This window comes from Dipodomys ordii, unplaced genomic scaffold (assembly GCF_000151885.1).
Source record: "Dipodomys ordii isolate 6190 unplaced genomic scaffold, Dord_2.0 Scaffold25, whole genome shotgun sequence".
Taxonomy (NCBI): domain Eukaryota; kingdom Metazoa; phylum Chordata; class Mammalia; order Rodentia; family Heteromyidae; genus Dipodomys; species Dipodomys ordii.
The window spans coordinates 9,556,244-9,568,556 of NW_012267241.1; the positions used below are offsets into that span (position 1 = coordinate 9,556,244).

At 38.9% G+C, this 12,313-nt stretch overlaps 1 protein-coding gene across 3 annotated transcripts in view; it reads right to left on the reverse strand.

The window, feature by feature from the left end:
- Nucleotides 1-12,313, reverse strand: part of Mapre2 (microtubule-associated protein, RP/EB family, member 2) — a 146,572-nt gene that overhangs the window by 26,565 nt on the left and 107,694 nt on the right. For all 3 annotated transcript variants that reach the window (XM_013014904.1, XM_013014903.1, XM_013014902.1), the window contains one exon: nucleotides 11,840-12,053. In XM_013014904.1, the coding sequence (XP_012870358.1) occupies nucleotides 11,840-12,053 (214 nt within the window). The remainder of the gene's footprint in view (nucleotides 1-11,839; nucleotides 12,054-12,313) is intronic.

Sequence of the window (12,313 nt, forward strand, 5' to 3'; positions counted from 1 at the left end):
TTTTAAACTCTAAAATGAGGTCATTAGTGATTTAACTTTTAGGTTTGTTGTGAGGCTGAACTGAACACATACTAAATATTTATAACCATTGGTGGCACTGTCTATGTACTCAATAAATATTCACTAAAAACACAGGTGACAGTGGTTCACATCTGTAATCCCAGCTACTTGGGAGGCTGAGATCTGGGAATCTTGGTTTGGAGCAAGCATGGGAAGAAAGGTATGAGAGACTCCATTTCCAATTAGTCAGCAAAAAAGCTGGAATGGAGGTAAAGTTCAAGTGGTAGAACACTAGGTGAGAATAAAAATGCAAGCACAAGGCTCTGAGGTTATGCCTATATACATCAGCTATCATGAGGATCACTGACTCCATTAAAATGCTCTATTTCCCTTAAATTTCATGAAAAAAAATCTGTGCACATTCATTTTAATTACTAGCTGGATGCTAGTGGCTCATGCTTGTTGTAATACTAGCTACTCAGGAGGTTGAGACCTGAAGATCGCAGTTTGAAGCCAGCTGAAGCAAAAAAGTCTGTGAGACTCTTATTAATTTATCACCAGAAGTGGAGCTCTGACTCCAGTGGCAGAGTGCTAGCCTTGACGAAAAACGCTCAGGGAGCTCAGGGACAGTATCCAGGCCTGGTGCGAGCGCATACGCACGCACGCGCACACGCGCGCACACACACACACTCACACTCACACACACACAGAGTTATACAATAATAGCTTTATAATTGTTTATAAGTTTTAATCTCTAGGCTTTACAAGACTGTAGTTAGAAAAAAAACAACACAAATGCTTTGATTTTAAAAGGGCAAAATAATTAGGAAATACAAATTGAATTAGTATCATCTTTCAAAAATAGTGTCTCAGTAGGCAAACAACAGGACAGAAATGCAAAATATATGGCTCTTCCACACACTGTCAAGAGATTCCCACTGGAAACTCTTAATTTTCATGTGTTTCTGCTCTTCTCTATACCCTGTGTTTGCAATTATAGGTATTCTGTCTCATGGCAAGGCAAAGCTTTACTCACATGCTCCGTTGTGGTTTTATCATCCTGAGGGGTAGGTGTTATGGGTGGATGTTTTGTGTCCCTTACCCTCCCAATTCACGATCCCCAATGAGACTGCACTAAGACATGGAGCACATTTAGAAGGTGATTAGGACATGAAGGCACAGTCTAGATAGCAATGGAATTCCTACCTGTAGCTGAGGCCCAAGGGAGCCTGCTTGCTTTTATCACCTGAAGAGCCAACAGTAGCTACCATATATGAACAATGCTCATGAGAAATGTGTTTTTTTTTTTTTCGAGATATGGAATCTTCCAGCACTCTGTTCATGGACATGCCGTCCCCAGAACTTAGGAGGATTAAATTTTTATTGTTTATATAGCCAAATTGGAAAAAGTAGGGAAATTCAGTTGTTCTCCAGGAAGAAAGTATCGTATGGCAACCAGTGTCATATGATAGAACTGAAAGAGCAAAACCCACTTATACTTCTTCCAGGGAGGAGATCTCCTCTAAGAATTCACTTGGCTGCGCCATTAAAATGTTTCTTTATGATTTTTCCAGGTCTCAGTGCACCTAAGGGAGCAGCCACTAAGTGTTATGTAGCTGAGAGATAAGTTAGTTTCTTAATATGAACAAGCCAAAGGCACAGAATGTCAATATGGGCCAAGGGTTGAGCAAAAGGTATAATAAACATTGTTCTATATCATATTGAGGATGGTTAGCATATTTTGGAAAAGAAGCTTTGTCAGTTATGATGTTGGTAAGAAATGGACTTCCTTCCTGTATTGGTCTTTGAAGGGATGGGTAGCGGATGGAGGGCCTGTGTCTAACTGAGTGAGGAGGTGGAGATAGCAGTATCAAGCAGGTACCTGCTGGGAAGTTGTTAGAACAAATAAAAATGTCTCATCTTGATGGGAAACCATGACAGGGCAAAAGGGTCCCTGTGCCTTCTCTACAGGGTCTGGGAAAACGAATACCATCATGAACACCTTTTTTCCCTAGTGCCGATCCTGGGGCTTAAACTCAGGGCCTGGGTGCTGTCCCTGAGCATTTTTTTAACAGACTAGCATTCTACTAATTGAGCCACAGCTGACTTTTTTTTTTTTGCTGGTCCTGGGGTTTGAATTTAGGACCTGGACACCATCTCTGAGCTTCTTTGTGGTCAAGGCTAGCACTCTACCACTTGAGTCACAGTGCTACTTCCAACTTTGAGTAGTTTATTGAAGATAAGAGTCTCGACAAGAAATGTACTCATTACCTTACTCATGTAACTGTAACCCCTCTGTACAACATCTTTATAATAAAATAAAATAAAAGAGTCTCACAGACTTTCTAGCCAAGGCTGGCTTTGAACCGTGAGCCTTAGATCTCAGCCTCCTGAGTAGCTATGATTATAGGTGTGAGTCATTGGCACCCAGCTCATTTTTGGCTTTTTGATAATTATTTAGAGATAAGAATCTTATGGACTTTCTTTTCTCAGCCTTGGCTGAAATCCTCAAATCTTAGCATCGACAATAGTTAGGATTACAAGAATGAGCCAATATGAACCACCCAACCATAAACAGTTTTCATATAAGAGGAGATATAAAAAAACACATTTTTTAGAATAAATTATGGCTTTGGGTGAGATCAGTACTGTGGTTAAAAGGTAGATTTTTCTCAAAAGATACATGGTGATTTGCATCTCAGTAATATTAAAGAAAAGGAAATCCTTCATTAAGGCCCAGGCCTCAGGCAAAGGTTAGGATTCTGCAGTAATTTAACTTCTTGACTGTTCAGGTTCTGGTTAAGTGCTGGTTAAATAAAAAGCATCATGCCTCCATCAGAAAGAATGACATTGCCCCATTTGTTAGGAAATGGAAAGACTTGGAAAAAATTATATTAAGTGAAATAAGCCAGGGCCAGAGAAACATAGGTCCCATGGTTTCCCTTATTTGCAACAACTAGTATATGTCTGAGTCAAGCAGAAAAGGTCAGATAAGTTGATGTTAGGGGAATTAACCCCAAGATAAGTATTCAAATGTTTTTTTTCTTTCATGCAATTGTTTCTAACACATTTATAAGATGATTTCTATGTTGCTTTGTATGTCCCTCCCCCATGATATAACCCCTGCTTTCACTGTATTTGATGTTGGTATAATTTGTGGAGGGGAAGGGAAAAAAACCAAATCGTTTAACTAGGGATACAGGTAGACCAATTGCAACAATGAGATGTACAAGTCGTTATGTCGAAAAACGAACTTTACAACTTTGGTGGGGGGGGATCGGGTAGGGGAAGGTGGGGGGAGGATGGGAAGGGATGGGAAGGGGAAACAAAGAGGAGGCAACAATGTTTGATAAGAAATGTACTCGTTATCTTGCCCATGTAATTGTAACTCCTCTGTACAGTATTCTCACAATAAAAAAAATAAAAAGCATCAACATGTTTTGTAGCAATATTAACAAAATCCTGTCTATACAATGTTAACTTCACAATATCCAGTATACAATGCAAAAATTATTTTCTATACACAGGAAAAGATAATTAGCAGATGACAATTGTGATGTAGCTAGGATAGTAGAGTGAGGAGATAAGTAATTTAAAGCAGTTACCATAACCATGCTCAGTGAACTAAAGGAAAATATGTTCATAATGATTAAAAAGGTAGGTAGACTTAGCAGAAAAAGTAAAAACAAACAAAAAAAGTTTAAAGACTGAGAACTAAGGCAGGATGTTGTGACACACACCTGTTAGCCTAGTTACTTGGGAGGCAGAAAAAGGAATATTTTGGTAAAAGGTCAGCCTGGGGGCCCAAAAGACCTTATCTCAAAAAACAAGCTAAACACAGTGCAGCTTCATGGGAGGTAAAGGTCGGAGGATCCTGGACCAAGGGCAATATTGGACAAAAACACAAGACATTATCCAAAATATAACTAAAGAAAAAGAAGAGGAAGAAAAAGAAGCAAAGGAGTAAGAGGAAGGCTGTTCATGACTCAAGTGGTAGATCACTTGCCTTAGCATGCAGAAGGGCCTGTATTCCAAATCCTAGTACTGCCCCCTCTCCCAAAACTCCCCCCAAACCCAAACCTGAAAAACACAACAACTAAAATATTGACATGGAGAAGAAATGAGGTTAAGCTTGAATATACGTGAACAGAAATCATCTAATCTAAGAAGAGAAAACAAACACTGGGAAGAAATCAACATCACATCAAAAATCCATGGCATGGCTTCTAAAGCTCCAGCATATGTATAAACAGAGTCCTAGGAGAGCTGGATGGAAAGAATGGAACTGAGAATGTATCTGAAAAAATGCTGCAGAAAACTTCTTGCAGACATAAACTTATAGTTCCAAGAAGTGTATTAAATGATGATTAGGCATATCAGTCATATTATATTTAATTGCATTAAATATAAGTGTGCTAAACAATCAAAAGGCAGATCACCAAAATGAATATACAAGACTATCATATGGTAATATAAAATACAATTTAAATGTAAAGTCAAAGGTAAATGGAAAGTTAGCTTATCACATGGAGCTATATGAAGCAAACAGTAGGTATAACAAAGCTAAAGAGGCTATATTATTAAAATAAAATAGCTTCTCTTTATATGTATGTATGGGGGTTGAACTCGGGGCTTGAGAACTGTCCTTGAGCTTCTTTTGCTCAAGGCTAGAACTCTACCACTTGAGTCACAGTACCACTTCTGGCTTTTTCTGAGAAATTTGTTGGAGATAAGAGGCTTATGGTCTTTCCTGCCCCAGCTGGCTTCAAACCAAGATCCTCAGATCTCAGCCTCCTGAGTAGCTAAGATTACAGGTGTGAGTGATCAGAAGCTAGCTAAAATAAAATTTTAAGACAAAGAATATTTAAAAAAACATAAGCTCAACTCAACAAAATGACAATAATAATGAATATGGATGTAGCTCAGAATGGAGCAGTAATAAAGCAGAAAGCAAAAGTAGATAAAATTAAAAAGAAAATAGACAATTTCAAAATGCATTAGGAGAACTTAACATTTTTTGCAGCTACTACTAGAAATAGGCAAAAAAAAATCCTGTCAAACCCATGCAGGATATAAATAATTATATTAATTACCTTGAGCATACAGATATTTCTAAAATACAACCAACTACAGAATATACATTTTTTTCCAAATCCATGTGGTACAAGAACTAAGAGAACCCATACTCTGGGCCACAAAATCATAGCTATTCTTAAAAAACAAAACAGAAAAATAAAGTAAAAGTAATTTTCCTTTCCCATATGAAGGTGAGGGGTGATGTTTACTTAAATTGTAGATGCCAAACAAATGCTCATACACTGCTAACCAAATAAACATGGTCACATCAAAAGGATATTTAATACAGTCTTACAGGATCCAAAATAAAAGATAATTGAGTGAGTGTTCAAATTTTCAACAGATTAAAATAAAAGTTAGAGTTTATTTAAATCTACATCTAGGGATTTAATAATGATTATCCAAATATCTGATTTTATTATACTTCTTAGGTTGCTTCTTTTGTGAAACCACTTCTCTAGGATTTTTATTAACCTGATTTGAAGGCGGAAACACTGGTCTCTAAGGAAAAGAGAAAAGCTCAGACTCAATTCCCATAGCAACTCTAAATCCATCACACTATATTTGTATATGGGAGTTTGAGTTAAATGCATTAATATATGTGAATTTGCAATATGTCTAAGCTATAGTTGCTATAGAAACCATAACTCTGAATTTCCTTTTAAGTTTAGTAAGTGTTCACACATAAAAAGTGATCTCCCCAGGCAGCTATCTTGAGTTGCAGATATGGCTCATAGCAATATATGTATAAATGTCATGATTCACAATGAAGTATGCACTTAATGTGTATCTATCATGTGAAATGTATGTTCTTAGGGCAAAAGCAAATCAAGATGTAACTCATCAAACTGTAGACAGAATAAAATTCGCCTGGCAGTCTTCTACCTTTATGTGGCACCTGTTACACTGAAGTTGGTTATAGTGTAGTAGGTCAGTCAACTATACACAAACACCAAACTACTTGATGGCTTCTCTGAGTCCACGGAAGAGAAGCTTTTATTGCTATTGAAGTGGTGGGGAAATCTGGCATGTAGTCACAAAACATCAAGGATACAGAATGTATCTATGTTTATACAAAGAACCAGCTGGGGTGTGTGGCAATGCAATCTAAGTAGTCTGGATAATATAAATGCACTTTTTTTTTTTGGTGCCAGTACTGGGGTTTGATTCAGGGCCCAGTCCTTAGCATTTTCTCTCAAGGCTGGTGCTTCATTCGAGTCATAGTTCCACTTCCAGCTGTTTGCTGGTAACTGGAGATAAGAGTCTCCTGGACTTTCCTGCCCAGGCTGGCTATGAATCATGATCCTCATATCTGTCTCTTGAGAAACTAGGATTACAGGTATGAGCCACTAGTGCCTGACAAAAAGCACATCCCATCTTCCCTCCGTGCCCCCCGGCCTCCCCCGCCTGCTATAATGAAAATCCTAAGGTCTCAGGTATTACACATGTTGTGGACAGCTGAGAAATGGAGCTATTTTAATTTTTAAGTGGAGTCCACACTGTTAGGTTCTTTCATAAGATTTTAACAAGTTTACGTCTGTGTGTGTGCGCGTGTGTGCGTGTGCACCCTGGGGCTTGAACTCAGGGCCTGAGACTGTTCTAGAGTTTCTTTTGCTCAAGTGGCACAGTGCTAGTCTTCTGAGAAAAAGCTAAGGCTAATAATTGGAGATGCAAGTCTCATGGACTTTCCTGTCTGGACTGGCTACTAACTGTGATCCTCAGATCTCAGCTTCTCGAGTAGCAGGGATTATAGGAGTAAGCCACTAGTGCCCAGCTTTTTTCTGTTTTTAAAAACTACAGGTCCCATGGTTTCCCTTATTTGCAATATCTAGTATATGTATGAATCAAGCGGAAAAGGTCAGATAATGTGATGTTAGGAAAATGAACCCTTAGATATGTATTTTAATGTTTTTTCTCTCATACATGTGTTTCTAACGCATTTATAAGATTATCTCTTTGTTGCTTTGTATGTCCCTCCCCCACAGTATAACCCCCGCTTTCACTATATTTGATGTCAGTATAACTTGTGGAGGAGATGGGGAAAAACAACTTGTTTAAGGATTCAGGTGGACCTGTTGCAACAATGAGAAGTACAAATTGTCATGTCAAAAACGAGCTTTACAATGTTGGTGGGGGGGGAAGGATTGGGTGGGGGAGAGGGGGGAGGGGGAGGCTGGGAAGGGAGGTGAAAGGAGGAGGCTCCAATGCTTGGTAAGAAATGTACGCATTATCCTGCCCATGTAATTGTAACCCCTCTGTACAGTATGTTCACAAATAAAATAAAATTTAAAAAAAACCCAAAAAACCCAAAAAAACTGATGCTTGGACTCTCTTGGTTCCTACCTCTTTACATTTAGATTAAGAAAGAGCAAATCAGCTCTGGATAAGTACCCTAGAAACTCTCTCATGAATAAAGTGCATTAATTTTATAGCTTAGACTTTATAACATGTATTCTGACTCTAGAAGACATTTTATCTTATATTTTTTTTGGCTTGTGTTCCCAATATCTGGACACATGACTTCTAGAACAATGAGCCCTTAATTTTTTTTATCCTATTAGGGCTTTTAATAATAATGTTCTACATGTGACGTCTATCCTGCTGTAACTGTTCTCCGGTATAAATTTATTATCTCACAATGTTCAATAGCCAAACATTATTTATTTATTATTATTATTTTTTCCAGAGCTGAGGACCGAACTCAGGGCCTTGCATTCACCAAGCAGGAGCTCTTCTGCTGAGCTAAACCCCCAGCCCCTCAAACATTATTTATTAAGAAGGGAGTGGTTAATTTGTTTTCTGAAAATATCCCTTCTCCTTGATTAAGGTAATGAGGTAAACATGGTCCAGGAATTAGGAAAACAGCTCTCAGGAATTACTGCATTCTGGATCTTTAAAAACAAAATTTATTATCTGTTGACTTTAATGGGTTTCTTGAGCTTTGTCACCTGAGAGTTTTAAGCTCTGGAAAATATGTATTTCTCTTTCAGGTTCAAATGGCACAAGTTTCTATGCAGCTTTTGTGAGATGAGGAGGGGATTCCTGGCAAATGAGGCCAGGCCGCCGAGCAACAGCCTCATTTGCAGGAGGAGGAATGTTAGAGCCAAGGTTAAAAAAAAAATTAAGGCCATGTTATGAGATCTAATTTCACTAGTAAAACATGAAACATAGCAGCTGAGTTTTATCATGGATCTGTCCTTCTCTAACAGCTCTAGAAAATGACATTAAGATGAAAAATGTCAGCCACCATTTTCTCCTCTCCTTGTCCTCCCACGCCACGTGTTCCTAGATTCCAAATGCTGGGGAAGACCATCCTCCTCTCTGCTCTAGGTCCAAGACTGATAAAAGGTACTGTAATTAAAGCACATGGCCAACTTGACTATATGAATTTTTCCTTTCCAAACTTCATAGTTTTTTTTTTTTTCTGGCCAGTCTTGGGGCTTGAACTCAGGGCCTGGGCACTGTCCCTGAGCCTCTTTTGCTCAAGGCTAGCTAGCACTCTACCATTTGAGCCACAGCACCACTTCTGGTGGTGCTTTTTCTGGTTAGTGGTCTTGAGGAATTGAATCCAGGGCTTCATGCATACGAGGCAAGCACTCTACCACTATGCCACATTCCCAGCCCGTGTGTGTGTGTGTGTGTGTGTGTGTGTGTGTGTGTGTGTATGTGTGTGTGTGTGTGTTTAAACAAATATTTCCCATCACTTCTGCTCTGAGGACAAAAGAAAATCTTCTCTTTAACCCTCTGACCTCATTTTCTCCTTCTTGCTTCAGCGTATCTTGCTCTAGTTTCTCCATCTCCAACTTTGTTTCTTTCTTTTTGTATTTTCAATTATTGTTTCTCCATGGATTTCTCTTCCATCTTATAAGCCTGATATTTTTTCCTTTCCAAAAACTAAACTGAAGCAGATAAACACCATTTTCCTCCCAATCTCACTTCTTGAATTTGTTCTTTTTCCTATAGTAAAACGTTCTTACTTTCTTTAATAATTCCATGACAAATTTGTGAAAGGCTGAATCTACTCCTACTCTGTCACTGTTGTAATCCTCATGGCAAATTGCTACAACCAGGGGTAAGCTCTCAGCATCTTAATGGACCAGTTCTCTGAAGGACTATTAATCATCCCCTAGGAATCAGATTTCCTTGACCTATTTTAAGGATTCATCCACTTTCATATTTCCATAATTAATATGCAGCACTGTTGGCCACCCTCTTCCTAGAAGTTTCCTACTGTTTGTTCTCTGTTACTGAGGTATCCTGGTTTTCTTTCATTTTTTTTTCCTTCTTCTCTTCCCTTCCTGTTCGCTCTGGTTTTCTTTTTTGTCTCCTGTTTTTCTTACTTCTCTTTTCCCTTGCCCTTTGCCTTTCCTCTTCCCTTTTCTGGCTTTCTTTTGGATCTTCATCTTTTCTCTTAACCTTGCTTTTCCTGCTTTCTCCTTACATGTATGCATGGATTCTCAAAGATCTTAGTTTTCTTTTCTACAGAGATCACCCATTCTACTGAATTTTTCTACTGAATCACTTCCAAGCGGTGCAATCCAATGGACTCCAACAGACCTCATGTTACATGAATTCTCAGTAGATTCAGAGACTGGAGGATTATTTTGCTTCCTTCTTTTTGCTTTCCTGACACATCACTCCCTAGTTTCCTCTAATCTTCCTAATCTTCCCAGACAAGCTGTTCCCTCTCGTTAGCTATGGTAGTCAGAGTTCAAGATTCCCACTCCCCAGCCCTCCCCTCCCCCCCCTCCCCCAGTGATTTGGGGCTTAAACTCAGGGCCTAGGGGTGGTCTGATCTCTAAGCCTTTTAAATCAAGGCTAGTGTTTAACCACTTGAGCCACAGCTCCACTGCTGGCTTTTTGGTGGCTAATTGGAGGTAAGAGTCTCACAAACTTTTCTGTCCCGACTGGCTTCAAAACACGATCCCCAGATCTCAGCCTCCTGAGTAGCTAAGATCATAAGCATGCTCCACTGGTGCCTAGCTAAGGCGCTCCCTTTTTAGAGACTGTATTCAATCTTTCCCTCCAGTTCCACACTCTCAGAGCCACTCTCCCCAATGTGTACACGGGCACACATGCACAATACCCATAAATTGTCAACTTAGATTTCCTCTTAGATGATGCAAAGAAATTTCCAGATTTCTTTCCAAATCTGCTTTTCTTTTAGTACTTCCTGAACAATATCCCCATCCTTCCAAGTGTGTGAGACAAACCAAGAAGTCATTCTTAACACTTTCCTCCCTTTCATATCAGTATCTACCATTACTAATATCCAACCTATTTTATCTTTTATATATCTTCCTGGCTTATCTATTTATTCCTATTTTAATTAATCCAAATGAATAAAAATGCATCTAAAATGCTGGCAAATAAATTTATCAATCCTGTTATCTTTATACTTTTGAAGTATTTTAATACTTTTAAAATGCCAGATTGACAGTAGTCTGAGTTTTCCTGAACTATGCCTATCAATACAGAAATAAATGGGGGAAAAGGCTCCTTCTTCTTCTTTTTTTTTTTTTGTCAGTTGTGGGGCTTGAACTCAGAACCTGGGTGCTATCCCTGAGCCACAGGACCACTTGAGGTTTTCTGGTGGGTAATTGGAGAGTACAGTCTCACAGACTTTCCCACTCAGTCTGGCTTCAAACTGTGATTCCCAGATGTCAGTCTCCTGAGTAGCTAGGAATACAGGTGTGAGCAACTGGTGCTTAGCAGAAATAGGTTTAGTAACAGTAAGGAAAACAATGGTTACACAGTTATCCATACCCAAGTGGTGCTATTAGCCATTTCTCACCCGTCCTGATTCTGGGTAGGGTATAAATAAGAGATTTGAATAGGGAACTGATTTTATAGGTTTGAACAATGGGCTCTACACTTGGAATTGAAACAAATGGCTCTGGAGCTTTCACTGTTTAACTTTCCAGTATCCAACTGGTGTTTAGAATAGTGACAGTTCCAGAAGAACATGTTTTACTAAGCAAAGTCTGCTTTTTTATGGAAAGGATATTTATAATATATTTTAGGAAGTCTATTTTTAAAGTTTAAAAAAATTTAAAAATTAAAAAAAAAACTGAAGCTCTAGGTATTTATCCTCAATGACTTCACTAAATGAGATATCATTCCATTTCACTTTGCCATATAGAAAACTGACACTGTCTCTACAGGGGACAAGATCATAAAATTCCTTTGACAGATGAGAAGTAATGATTGAGATTTAACTTCATAAATCAATTCATATTATGGGCTATACCACCAGTAAAAATATTTCAGGCAAAATCTAAACAAGACTACTTGAATTTTCTCAGAGAAACTAGATGTATTTTTTTAGCAACCTCTCTCTGTGATATCTGCTTTTTTTTTTTGTCAGTCATGGGGCTTAAACTCTGGGTCTGGGGGCTTTCCCTCATCTCTTTAGCTCAAGCCTAGTACTCTACCACTTGATTCACAATGCCACTTCTGGCCTTTTCTGTTTATGTGGTGCCTCATGCATGCGAGGCAAGCACTCTACCACTGAGCCACCTTCCCAGCCCTCCTCCCTTTTTTTCTTAGTAGTTTAAATCAAGATCATTAGATGTATGACAAATGCGCCATAGGAAGATTAGTGTGGTCACACAGACTATAATAAAAACCATTGTAAGGCATTAAACATTGACGACTGTGAAGAATCAAATCATAAACACAGTGAAATGCAGGAGGGTGTGAAGTGAACCAGTTTCCCATTTTTTACAATGGAGGTGATTCCTTGAGTTCATTGTGACAATACCTGCTGTGGGGGAGTTTGCATGGTGAGACTTCTTGGGAAGGTTGAAAATCTGCTCGCCAGGGTCAGGGGGAGGAATTGCATCTTGCCCTTGCCGAGCCTCCACAGGGTCATACTCCTTCCCATCGTAGTTAGCGTCGTAGAATTTCTTAAACCACTGAATGAAATCCAGGTTGTCCTGGAAACGACCTTTCACTAGCTTCTCCACTGGAATCACCTGCAATGGGAAATGAGCGTGAGCCATGAGCCTCAGGCTGGCTGGTATTTAATACAACTCTAATGCTCCCCTAAACATGCCCACTTGCCTGCAGTTCACGCTCTCCTTCTCAGCGAGGTGTACACTAGAATTAACATGATCTTTTTCGTGTAATATGGTGAAAGCACTTATCCAAGAAACACCTAGTTGGGTGTCTAAGAATATTTAATGCTTCTGAACTAAAAAATGATATATTCTTTTCTGTTGAGAGGGACTGATCT